At 39.6% G+C, this 13,683-nt stretch overlaps 1 protein-coding gene across 10 annotated transcripts in view; it reads left to right on the top strand.

Moving 5' to 3' along the window:
• Positions 1-13,683, top strand: part of TARS3 (threonyl-tRNA synthetase 3) — a 76,327-nt gene that overhangs the window by 14,738 nt on the left and 47,906 nt on the right. For all 10 annotated transcript variants that reach the window (XR_012375264.1, XR_003212338.2, XR_012375265.1 and 7 more), the window contains exons 6-10: positions 208-325; positions 4,956-5,020; positions 7,903-7,981; positions 8,605-8,751; positions 9,157-9,255. Coding sequence is in view for 5 of the 10 variants with exons in the window: in XM_073882511.1 (XP_073738612.1) it covers positions 208-325; positions 4,956-5,020; positions 7,903-7,981; positions 8,605-8,751; positions 9,157-9,255 (508 nt within the window). In the remaining 5 variants the exon portion in view is untranslated. The remainder of the gene's footprint in view (positions 1-207; positions 326-4,955; positions 5,021-7,902; positions 7,982-8,604; positions 8,752-9,156; positions 9,256-13,683) is intronic.

Below are 13,683 nucleotides of genomic sequence, written 5' to 3'. Positions count from 1 at the left end.
ATTGCAGGCAAGTCATTTCCTCTGTTGGGGCCTCAGGATTCTTCTTTGAGAAATGAGATTGTCTGCCTTGCATGTGGACGTATGACTTTCTGAAGTCCTGGTACAATAAAACACGAAATCCTCAGTGTCAGTGACAAGGGTCCACAGAAAGGACATTGCAGGAAGGCTGAGAAATCTGAGTTGACTCTCACTTGCTCTTCTTTTTAGAGCAGTGTCCAGCACAGAACTGTCAGCCCTGGAGAGCATCTGTAAGACTATCATAAAAGAAAAGCAACCTTTCGAAAGACTGGAAGTCAGCAAGGAAGTGCTCCTCGAAATGTTTAAGGTAATTTCAGGAGACTCTTTAGAATAAGAAAATCTTTTGCCAGGAATATTAAAAATGATTAATTGACATAGCTTTTTTTTTTAAACAAATAGTTGAGTGTTGCTTGCCACATTGTTCCAATCAATTTGGCAGCCTACTGTGAGGTTGTCACTAGTCACCCAATGTGATATGTCCTTACTATGTCCTGAAAATTTTAATGCAGTTATATGTAGGTGAAGGACCAGGTGATAATTTTCATGTGTGTGTCTATAAATCTGATTAATTTTGAGTATTGTTAATATTTTGACTAATAAATTCAATAATACTTCTACTTTCTCTTTATATTGTTTTGACCAACGTATGTAAATATATTCTTAACTTTTATTTAGCGCGCGCGTGTGCACGTGCGCACATGTGAGCAGGGGTGGGGCAGGGGGAGGGGAGGGGCAGAGGCAGAGAGAGAGAATCTTAAGCAGATTCCACATCCGGCCCAGTGTGGAGCCTGACTCAGGGCTCGATCTCACAACCCGAAGATCATGACTGGAGCTGAAATCAAGAGTTGGATGCTTAACAGACTGAAACACCCAGGTGCCCCCTGATTTTATTTTTTAAATCATATCAAAGAAAGCACGTAATTTGAACATAGAATATTGTTGAATTAAAAAATAGGTTTGGGCTTGGTAAAGTTGCAGGTACTCTGTGTGTGTGTGTGTGTGTCTGTGTATGTGTACATGTATGTGTGTGTGGTAAAATACACAAAATAGAAAAATTTATTAACCATTTTTAAGTGTACAGTTCTGTGGCATTTTGTACATTCATATTGTGCAACCATCACCACCATCCATCTCCAGAGCTTTTTCCTCTTCCCCACCTGGAACCCCAACCAAGTAAACACTAACTCCCCATTCCCACTTCCCCTTTTTCTGCCTGTACAAATTTGACTACTCTAAGAACCATATAAGTGGAATCATACATTTTTTTGTCCTTTTGTGACGTCCTTATTTCACTAGCGTAATGTCCCCAAGGTTTGTCCATGTTGTAGCATATGTCAGAATTTCCTTCCTTTTTAAGGCTGAATAATATTCCGTTGTATGTATAGACCACATTTTGTTTATTCATTCATCTATTGGTGGACACTTGGGTTGTTTCCACCTTTTGACTATTGTGAAAAGGGTCGCTGTGAACATGGCTGTAGAAATATCTGTTCTAGTCCCTGCTTTCAATTCCTCGGGGTATATACCCATAAGCTGCTGGATCATATGGAAATTCTCTGTTTTGTCAACTGCCAGACTGTTTGCCAACGCAGCTGCACCATTTTACATTCCCACCAGCAGTGCACGAGGGTTCCAGTTTCTCCACGTCCTCGCTAACACTTGTAGTTTTCTGTTTTGTTGATAGTAGCCATCCTAACGTGTGTGAGGTGGTATCTCATTGTGCTTTTGACTTGCATTTCCCTAATGACGAGTGATGTTAAGCATATTTTCATGGACTTATTGGCCAGTTGTATGTCTTATTTGGAGAAATGTCTATTCCAGTCTTTTGCCCATTTTGTAATTGGGTTGTTTGTTTTTTGTTGTTGAATTATAAGAGTTCTTCATATATTCTGGATATTAATCCTGTATCAGATATGTGATTTGCAATTATTTTCTTCTATTCTGTGGGTTGCCTTTTTGCAGCCACTCTTTTTTTTTTTTTAATTTTTTTATTGTTATGTTAATCACCATATATTACATCATTAGTTTTTGATGCAGTGTTCCATGATTCATTGTTTGTTCATAACACCCAGTGCACCATGCAAAACGTGCCCTCCTCAATACCCATCACCAGGCTAACCCATCCCCCCACCCCCCTACCCTCTAGAACCCTCAGTTTGTTTTTCAGAGTCCATCATCTCTCATGGTTCGTCTCCCCCTCTGACATACTCCCCTTTTCTTCCTCTCCTGTTATCTTCTTCTTTTTCTTTTTTCTTAAAATATGTTGCGTTATTTGTTTCAGAAGTACAGATCTGTGATTCAACAGTCTTGCACAATTCACAGCGCTCACCGTAGCACATACCCTCCCCAATGTCTATCACCCAGCCATCCCATCCCTCCCACCCCCAACCACTCCAGTAACACTCAGTTTGTTTCCTGAGATTAAGAATTCCTCATATCAGTGAGGTCATGTGATACATGTCTTTCTCTGATTGACTTATTTCACTCAGCATAACACCCTCCAGTTCCATCCACGTCGTTGCAAATGGCAAGATCTCATTCCTTTTGATGGCTGCATAATATTCCATTGTGTATATATACCACATCTTCTTTATCCATTCATCTGTCGATGGGCATCTTGGCTCTTTCCACAGTTTGGCTATTGTGGACATTTGCAGCCACTCTTAAGAACTAAACTTAATCAAATCTCTTTGAAGAAAAATGATTTGATTTGAACATATAAGTATGAAACAGTTAAATCATACAAATCTATTTTTTTCTCTCAACAACTATCCCCTTTAAATAGTTATTTAATAAAAAGTACCTGGCACCAAGGCAGTAGTGATGAAAGCAGGAAAGAAAAGAGAAGTGTCTGCTGAGTTTTTAATGTAACGATAGGATCATTTACTATAAACTTTGTTTTTGTTTTATGCAAATTAATAATGCAGCTATGTCCTCAAATTTTATTTATTTCATGTTAATGAAATAAATGAAATAGTTAAAATTGGAATCTTCAGACCTAAATGTGAGACCTGAAACCATAAAAATCCTGGAGAGCACAGGCAGTATCCTCTTTGACAGAGGCTGTGGCAGCTTCTTACTAGCTATGTCTCTGGAGGCAGCGGATATAAAAGCAAAAATAAACTATTGGGACTACCTCAGAATAAAAAGCTTCTGCACAGCAATGGAAATAATCAACAAAATAAAAGGCAACCTACTGAGTGGAAGAAGGGATTTGCAAATAACATATCTGATAAAAGGTTAGTATCCAAAATATAAAAAGAACTTATCAAACAACACCCTCCCAAAAAGAGTAATCCAATTAAAAAACAGGCAGAAGACATGGATAGACATTTTTCCAAAGAAGACATTCAGATGGACAATAGACACATGAAAAGATGCTCGTCATCACTTATCACCAGGGAAATACAAATCAAAACCGCAATGATATATCACCTCACACCTGTTAGAATGGCTAAAATCAACAACCTGAGAAATAACAGGTGTTGGCAAGGATGCGGAGAAAGGGGAACCCTCTTGCACTGTTGGTGGGAATGCAAACTGGTGTAGCCATTCTGGAGAACAGTATGGAGGTGCCTCAAAAAGTTAGAATACCCTATGATCCAGTAATCACACCACTAGGGATTTACCCAAAGAACACAAAAATACTAATTCAAAGGCATACTTGCACCCCAATGTTTGTAGCAGCATTATCTACAGTAGCCAAAGTATGGAAACAACCGAAGTATCCATCAACTGATGAATGGATAAAGAAGAGGTGGTATAATCTACAATGGAGTATTATTCAGCCATAGAAAGAATGAAATGTTTGGGCGCCTGGGTGGCTCAGATGGTTAAGCGTCTGCCTTCGGCTCAGGTCATGATCCCAGGGTCCTGGGATCGAGTCCCGCATTGGGCTCCCTCCTCCTTGGGAGCCTGCTTCTCTCTCTCTCTCTCCCTCTCTCTCTCTCTGTCTCTCATGAATAAATAAATAAATTCTTTAAAAAAAAAAAAAGAATGAAATGTTTCCTACCAAGACATGGATTGAGCTAGAGAGTATAATGCTAAACAAAATAAGAGAAAGACAAATACATGATTTCACTCGTATGTGAAATTTAAGAAACAAATGAGCAAAGAGAAAATAAAAGAGAGTGAGAGAAAGAGAGAGGCAAGCCAAGAAACAGACTCTTAACTATAAAGAACAAACTGAGGGTTACCAGAGGGGAGGTGGGTGGGGGGAGGGGTGAAATAGGTGATGAGCGCCGGGTGAGGTACGGGCGTGTTGAATCACTGTATTGTACACCTGAAACCTAATATTACACTGTATGTTAACTAACTGGAGTTTAAATAAAAAAAGAAATACATTCTGAAAATGAGATGAAAAAAATCATAGTCTTCTAGAACAGTGCTGTTCAATACAAATATAATGTGATAATGATGTACTGTATGTTGGCTAATTGAATTGAAATAAAAAAATTTCGAAAAATAAAATTTTGAAAAATAAAAATAGAATGTGATCCACGAATCTGAGCCCCATATGTAATCTTAAATTTTCTGGTAGCCACGTTTTAAAAGTAAAAGAATGGTGGAATGAATTTTTATAACATTTTATTTAACCCATTATATCAAAAATATCACTTCAACATGTAACCAACATAAAAATAATTAATGAGCTATTTTCCATTCTGTCTTTCACAGTATGTCTCTGAAATCCCGTGTGTTTTGCACTTAAGCTCATCTCATTTCAGACTGGTTCCATTGCAAGTGCTCAGTAGCCACTCGGGTTCATGGTTCCTGGTTTAGACACTACAGCGCTACACTGTGAACTCGGGTATTCCCCGAGTCTCAGCACCTAGAACATAGTAGACACCCATTCAGTGTTTGTTGAAAAAAGTAAAAGTTTTTTTCTCCATTTAAACATTTTATATAATAATATGTAAATATATTTTTCTTTGTAGTACAATGAATTCAAATGCCGCATCCTGAATGAGAAAATTAACACTCCAACTACGACGGTTTACAGGTAACGTGTGTGTAAATTTTAAGCCCTGCTCCGTGGTAAACTTGAAGGTATTAGAAGTAGAAGCAGTTGGTCTTTGGGTGGGTGGCGTATTTTATAAATTTGCATAGTTGATATACTACTTTAGTTTGGGACTCCGAAATGTTATCAGCAAAGGGAACTTATTCCCCTCTTCATTTGTATTTATCAGGCTGGTGCTAAAACCTGAATTTTTGTTTTCCGGACGTTAGCTGTGACAGCATCTTTCCCCATGTGGGTGAAACTGTTTGCCCAGTGCCTTACGTTTTAGTGGGGGCTGTTAGGGAAGGGAATTTTATTCTATCCTCCCACATTCTTATTGATGTGGCAGCGGGAGTTGCTCTGTGTCATCTGCCTCCTACAGTGATTTTCTGCCTCTTACTATACTCCCCATTTCCTGGAGTCCAGGAGCATTAACTTTCATGCGTTAGTCAGATATTCATCATGAAACACAATTAAAGGCAACCTTGGGGAACCAAAGGCAAGTCAGATGGTAGGAAGAGGCAAGTGAAGTCAGTACCACTGTGACTTAGTTCTGTTCCTTTAACATCTGAGCCCTTTTTTTTTTTCGTGCGTCTTTTAAGCTGCCTGACGGGTAATTGCTGTTCCCCATATCTGTGTGTTCTGACTGCGTCTGTGACCTTCACGGTCCCATCTTAGAAGATCTGCTGTCTGTGTATTTGAAATCACAAATACCCTCCGCAAGGGCATTTACTTTCCACAGTCAAGTACTTATGGTTCTGGGGTTTAATGGTGCTGTAAGTAAAGTCATCTCCCCTCTAAGCAAAGCTATGCACAGGTTCTTTCTTTCTTTTTTTTTTTTTTTAAAGATTTTATTTATTTATTTGAGAGAGAGAATGACAGAGAGCACGAGAGGGAAGAGGGTCAGAGAGAAGCAGACTCCCTGCTGAGCAGGGAGCCCGATGTGGGACTCGATCCTGGGACTCCAGGATCATGACCTGAGCTGAAGGCAGTCGCTTAACCAACTGAGCCACCCAGGCGCCCCTGCACAGGTTATTTCTTATGTTACAATATGAACTCGTTGCCCTTTGACATTGAAGCGGGATAGATACTGTGCTTACCTTATTTTTGCCATTCGCCAATGACCAGACAAGGTTTTATTATTCATTACCTGTAATTCAAGTAATTGTTAGTATATGCATTTTAAAACTTAAAAATACATGAGGAAATAAAAAAGATATGCTGTTTTAAAATTCTGGCTTCTAATACTTGAGCCTTTGTGGTTATTTTTTTTTTCTTAAGATTTTATTTATTTATTTGACAGAGACACAGGTCAACAATGACGCTTCTTATTCTGTCAATTTAATTTTTGGAAAATGAATTGCTTTTCGTTCTATAGGGTTGTTCAAAGATCAGTGTATTGAAGTCTTTCATGCTAATTAGGCATTCCTTCCACTCCTTTGAGCGTTGATTTACCACTTCCATCTTGGACAGAGAACAATAAAGCCTGGTCATTTGAAGAAATGATATTTTCATCTTTTTTTTTTTAAGATTTTATTTATTTATTTGACAGAGAGAGACACAGCGAGAGAGGGAACACAGGCAGGGGGAGTGGGAGAGGGAGAAGCAGGCTTCCGGCAGAGCAGGGAGCCGGATGCGGGTCTTGATCCCAGGACCCCGGGACCATGACCTGACTGAGCCGAAGGCAGACGCTTAACGACGGAGCCACCCAGGCGCCCCAGTATTTTCATCTTTGAAGCTTATTTCACTTTGGTGAATAAACCGGTCCCTTTATGTATTCATTGTAATTTTTAACTTTTTAACCAGTGAACTTCAAAAATACTTAAAATTGGTTGGAAGAGTTAAGGAAACTTACTTTCTTTACTAAATTTTCCTTAAATTAGTTGATGTTAAGGACCTTCCCTCCAGCCAGTGTCATTAGTATTTTAACTTTTTAAATGTTTCTGTACTTGAAAAAAAGTCTGTGCTTATTAAGGTTTGGGGGTCCATGTTTGTTAGAGGTGCAAGTGAATCCCCAGCGACAGTATCATGTGTTTGTTTTGTTTTGTGTTTTAGAGAGAGAGAGAGTGAGAGCATCCACAGACAGTGGGGAGGGGACAGAGGGAGAGAGAGAATCTTAAGTAGGTTCCATGCCCAGCACACGATGCGGGGCTCGATCCCAGGACCCTGAGATCATGACCTGATTGAAGGCAGACGCTTAATCGACTGAGCCACCCAGGCGCCTCCAGACCTGATTTTTTAGAGCAGGTTTAGGTCCATAGCAAAATTGAGAAGGTACAATGATTTCTTCCGTACCCCCTACCCCACACATGCACAGCCTCCCCCACCTATCAACAGCCCCCGTAGACTGGCACATTAGTTACAACTGATGGATCTACACTGACACATCATAGTCACATAGAGTCCAGAGTTTGCATTATGGTTCACTCTTGTTGGGGTACATTCTATGGGTTTGGTGAAGTTTATTTTTAATGTAAGGTATGAAGTTAGTGCATTTTGTATAAATTGGAGGTCATTTTGGTTTTGAAAGTTAGTGTAGAGCAGGGGAATGGCTTTTTGATTTTATGAAAGTGGAAAGTTTTTAAGAGCCTTGGGATATGACAGTGAAAAGTGATGTCTTTATGTACAGTTATTTTCAGAAGATTCTGTAACTTTTGAATTTGAACAAAGGAGGGAAGACTGGGATCTAAGGCTAGATAGATTGCCTCTTCATCCTAAATTAAAAATTAATTTAAATTATTTTAAGTTGGCCCCAAATCAAAAGTTGACCTAAGATGTACAAATAAGTGAGATCCTTCACTTAAAACATATGAAAACATGGTTTGTAACGAATGGTCCAAAATGCTATAACTGTATCTGGGCATGTCTGAAATATTTCATTATAGGTGCGGTCCGCTAATTGACCTTTGCAAAGGCCCCCATGTAAGACACACTGGAAAAATTAAAACCATAAAAATTTTCAAGGTAAGGATTTTTTTTTTAATACAGCAGACTTAAGATGACCCAGACAATGAGTAATTTCAATCACATCTTTTATCATCTGAACATCACAGTATTGTAAAATACTTCATTATTTGATTTTTACAAAAACTTCTAAAAATACTATAATTTTTTAGATTTTTTGATAATTAGGACCTTACATGTAGTTTTGTTTATTATCTAAACTCACTACACATGTGACAATGCCTTTCTTTCTCATATGCTATGTTAACATGTTGTTCTGGGTATCATGGTTTTCTCGAATCACCCTAATGTGAACAAGAACACTTGACTGGGATCTTCACGTCCCCGATCCTGCTTCCTCTGCTGCTCCTCCCGTCAGTGGTGCAGTTACTCTTGGCCCTGCTGCCTTCCCCTACCTCACTTTCCTTTCCCACAATCCATACAGCAGACTACATCGCTTTCTGATGAATTCCGGCGGGGCGGGTTTAATTAGAATCAATTTTAAAGTCTTTCCAGTGCTACAGAAAGTCATCTTTAAGTAAAGCTATGTTGATAATGTAGCAGAAAATTGTGCACATATTTAAGAGCAGTTTTATTTATCACCAAATGTTTGGTGTGTTGACCCAATCTTGTTTGGTGCTTAGAATTCCTCAACGTATTGGGAGGGCAATCCCGAAATGGAAACACTGCAGAGGGTCTATGGGATATCCTTCCCTGATAACAAGATGATGAAGACCTGGGAAAAGTTCCAAGAGGAAGCCAAGAACCGAGATCACAGGAAGATTGGAAAGGTACGCCGTGCGTCCTAATCACCAGCAGGATGGGGACATTCTTTGGCCTATGATCAAATTGTTTGGTATTTCTTCTGCTCATGTCCGGTCTTCTGTTTTGCTGGCACTCGGAGTTTGCTGTTGCGTTCTTGCATGCTAATCCCCCAAGTGTCCTCTCACCTCTTTCCTTCCCGTGTCTTTTATTAAGTTTAGAAATCACACCATTCTCTCATTCTTACCATGATATAAAAATAATGTTTTAAAAAATTGTATGTACTTAATAACATACTTTGTATTTGGGAAACAGAGCAGAAAGAATGAACTAGATGGAAATTGTAACTGAGCCATTCCTAGCATATCACATGCATACAGTAAATATTGATCTATGGCAGTGAGATTTGAGATGCACTTATTGTTTTAATCTAGGAACAAGAACTATTCTTTTTCCATGATCTGAGTCCTGGAAGCTGCTTTTTTCTTCCCAGAGGAGCCTTCATTTATAATACACTTATGGATTTCATACGAGTAAGTTAACTTTTAAAATGTTTTTCTTATTCAGCCCCATTTTACTATTTTCTCTCATAATAAAATGGCCAAGCATTTTCATTAGCTTTAGTTTATGAATATTAATAATAATTTTTATTAATTAATTAATAAGAATATTAACTAATATTAATAAGAATTTTGTACCTAAAAGAGAAATACTGGGTTGTGCTTCAGAAAAAATTGAGATAAATTCTATATTCCCTAAATAAAATGCATTCTTGGGATTTCCGTAAGTGCATCTATTGTCCATATACGTTTCTAGAGCATGGAACAGTACAGAGATAAGCATTAGATTAAGTGTGGAACTCTCTGTGAAGGAGAAGAAAGGAGGAAGTGCCCTCTCTGGTACACAATGCTAAATGATGAAGTGTGGTTTCTCAAAATGTGGTCCCTGGTCCCCCTCCATTGACTCCCAGGTGACTTGGCAGCTCCATCCGGAGCGAAGGGTAAAGGCAATTGTGTAAAATACCTTCTTGTAATAAAGGTCATAGATTAGAAAGTCTTCATCGCTTCTCGGCCTTTTGGCTAAGATCAAGTGTAGATTAGAAAGTCTTTAGTTTACATCATTTGAACTATAGATACTGTCCAGAGATGATCCATGTGGACGATTAGGATTATGTTTCCTTTTTTGTGTTTTTTGTCTTTCCTGTAACTAATAATTACCTAAAATTTTCATATACTCAGTTTTATATCACTGACTTATTTACTTCTTATCACTTACTCATCCTCAAATTTTTCCTCAAAACTGCAAAACTCCTTACAGTGTATTCTTATGATTCAGGTAATGTCTCAGTAATTTTAAAAATGTGGTCCTCTTGTTCTAGAATTAACTTGCTACAAGGATTCTTGCCAACTGATGTCTTAGGACTTGTTTTATTCACCATTCTATCTATTCTCTTCATGTGTCTGCTATGTTGATTCTCCTCTTTTCTGATACTGTATCTTCCTCTTCCTTATCCCTCTCATCTGGGGAAGCACTTTCTTCAGTAACTTCCTGAGAAAAGGTTAATGGCGTGAGCTGGTTTTTCTCTGTCTGCCTCACCAGTCTCATTTCCCTTCCTTCTCTTGTGCTGTGTCCCTGGAGGCTAAGCTCTTTGGACTCTACCACCTGGGCTACCTATTTTCCAGTAGGGATTGGCCAGTGTGAAGCCATGGTAGGCCAGAGGGCCTTGAAGAATCACTGAAGATTATCTGAGACTTCAGCAGGTGGTGATGACCATGACGCTGCTGTTTTGGATGGGCTCTGCTGGAAAATCAACACAGCCCCTGGCGCCTTGAACTCTCAAGGTTGGAGGTTGAATTTTGGAGAATAAATAGAAAGCCTCTGTGGTGGCCTGAAAGGAATCTCTTTATCTTTATAGATGCAAGACCCACATGGCTGATGATTAGGCCTGATTTATATGGCCTGATTTGTACGGGCTGCAGAATTATAAAGGTATTTAAATTCACAACCCCAGTGGTCTCTTATGCTAAGGTAAGGGCACCTGTGGGAAAGAGTGGGTTCCTGAATTTTGGAATAAGAATTTTTGGCAGACACAGATGAGGCAGAAGACTTTGAACTCCCAGATACCTTTGTCTGAAGAAATTGGCCTTTCCATGCAAATGAAACAAAAATAAAAAACATTCAGGAACTTTACCTGTTTTTCCTCTTGATTTTCTGTTATATGATCTTGCCTTTTCCCATATTTAGTAATTTTTTATTATATCTAAATATTGTATATAAAAAGAACTTCAGAGGCTGTAGATAACTTCATCTCCCACTAGAGCATTTACCCCCTGCCAAGACTGAAGACTAATTGCTCAGTCCTGTTAAAGATTGAGCTGAGGGATGCCTGGGTGGCTCAGTCAGTTAAGCGTCTACTTTCTGCTCAGGTCATGATCCTGGGATCCTGGGATCCTGGGATCGAGTCCCGCATCGGGCTCCCTGCTTAGCGGGGAGCCTGTTTCTCCCTCTGCCTGCCTCTCCCCCTGCTTGTGCTCTCTCTCTCTCTCTCCCTCTCTCTCTCTCTGACAAATAATTAAGTAAAATCTTTAAAAAAAATAAAGATTGAGCTGAGTTAGGGCAGGGTCTCCATTTTGATAAGACATAGTCTCCCTTTTCTTCATCCATATTTCTAGGGCATGACCCTGTGGGGTTTCCAGTTGATAGGCTGGTCTCTTCAGCTCCAAAAGACTGGAGGAGAGTCAGTTCTGCTCTTCACATGTGTTCTACAGAGCAAAAGACTATTCCAAATCTCATCCAATTACTGTATTGGCTCAACATCTAATAATATGTCATCTGAATCAGGTCTAGGTGCAGAAGCGGCTCCTCAGGTGCAAAGTACAGATCACCAAGTGCAGTTCTGCTCCTCGTAAGATCTGTGAGCTAAAGGGGCAAGTTATTTGTGGGCCATCTCCCCCCACAACATTATAAAATAATGACAGAGAAATAGGATGCAGTGTGTACTGCCATTCAAAAAGGGGTGGGGGAAGGTAGTAGTCACTGATCTGTAGAAATCCTGACAACCTACTTGTTCTTTCTCCCTGGTCAGAAAATGTACTTTGGTTAGGGCTTTTGTCTCTGCATGGGTTGTGATTCTGCCCTCTGAATCATCCTTCCTTTACCATGAGAAATAGCCCATGTAGCCTTCTGAGTAGCTTTCTCAATATTCTCAATCTGTTTCTTTCAGTAGGAGTTTGGGGTTCCAAGGCCTCATTTCATTTTGTGCTGTCTCTGTCCCTTTTAGTTTAAGCCAGTACAATTCCTTGAAAAGCTTCATGGGGTCTTTTATATACATTTATAATCAACACTTGGGTGAAAATCACACCTTCGTCTCTTTATGAGCCAGATCATTCTCTACCTAAGCCTGTCTGTGAAGCTGATGTGAGCAGTACACTTAAGATTCTTAAAAGCCTTAATGTTTGGGGCGCTTGCATGGCTCAGTTGGTTAAGTGTGTGACTTTTGGTTTTGGCTCAAGTCATGATCTCATAAAGAGACTGCTTTGGATTCTCACTCCCTCTCCCTCCAGCTCATGTGCACTCTCTCAAAAAATAAATAAAATCTTAAAAAAAAAACCTTAACGTTTAGCTAGAGAATCTACCAAGCACACTCTTAAGACTCTCAGAAGCCCTACCAGCTACTTGCGTAGATCATTCTGAGGTCTTCACAAGTGGTATACAGCCATACCCTGAAGAGCTTTACCCTAGGCCATGCTTTATGGGTGGGTGGTAACCTGTGTTTTTTCTTTGTGCTGAAGTCATTCTTACCTTGTGAGTCTGAGGATGCAATAGTTTTATTTATGAAACTAGCAGGTCCTGGCATTTTGATATTTCCTCTCAAAAACTTAATAGTACCCTGTTTAGTTTATATCTCTTTTGTATTTTGTCATAGGCAGCCATAAGAAGTCAGCTGTCCCTTTCTTCTCTCTGCCTAGACTCATCCCTAGCTACAGTCCATGAATTCTCTGAGTACCCTTTCTGTTTTTCATCACCTCAGGTGATAGTGTTACCAGTGTACTGGCACCACATAACAAGAGTCCCCTTTTCTTCATCCTCCAATATATTTTCCTCACTGTCCTTCCACGTCCTCACAGATAGTCTCTAGCCTTCTAGCTCCCGCCCACCACCTGGCCCCAAAGCAGCACCCACATGCAGTGCAAATTCTGGTTGTTGCAGCATAACAGAGTGTCCTGAAGCTTAGTTGCTTAAAATGGCCATTTTTTTTGGATTATTATCTCTAATGTTCTATGCATTAGGCTTATCCAGGTGGCTCTTACATTGAGTTCCTTATATGACCTCATTCAGATGGAGGCCAATGCCAGAGTTGCTGATTGAAGTTTAAGTTACATTTGTTAAAATGCATAAATCTGAAGCTCAAGAAATTTCCACATGTGTGTACGTCTGTACAACCACCACCCAAATCAAGACATAGAGCAGTTCCATCCTTCTTTAAAATATTTTATTTATTATTTGAGAGAGAGAGAGAGAGAGAGCAGAGTGAGGAACAGGGAGAGGGACAAGCAGACTCCCTGCTGAGTGTGGAGCCCAACACGGGGCTCGATCCCACAACCCTGCGATCATGACCTGAGCCAAAATCAAGAGTTGGATGCTTAACTGACGGAGCCACAGGCATCCCTAGGACAGTTCCATACTTTCATAAGGCCCTCTTGTATCTTCCCAGTCAATACCTGCCTCCCCTCTTCTCACCTGAGATGATCTTGCTGATTTCTATTAAGCATAGATCAATTGTGCCTAGTCTTAAACTTCATGTAAATGGACTCATACAGTATTAGCTATTGTGTTTCTGGCTTCTTTTGTTCAACTTAATGTCTGAGACTCATCCATGTTTTATGTATAATTTTTTTTCTATTGTTTGATGTATTTCATTTTGTGACTGTAGAACAGGGTATTTATTTGTTCTCCTGTAG

The sequence above is a fragment of the Callorhinus ursinus genome, unplaced genomic scaffold (genome assembly GCF_003265705.2).
Source record: "Callorhinus ursinus isolate GAN/ISIS: 27379988/994484 unplaced genomic scaffold, GSC_fseal_2.0 scaffold47, whole genome shotgun sequence".
Classification (NCBI taxonomy): domain Eukaryota; kingdom Metazoa; phylum Chordata; class Mammalia; order Carnivora; family Otariidae; genus Callorhinus; species Callorhinus ursinus.
This window is presented reverse-complemented; position numbering and strand designations above follow the sequence as displayed.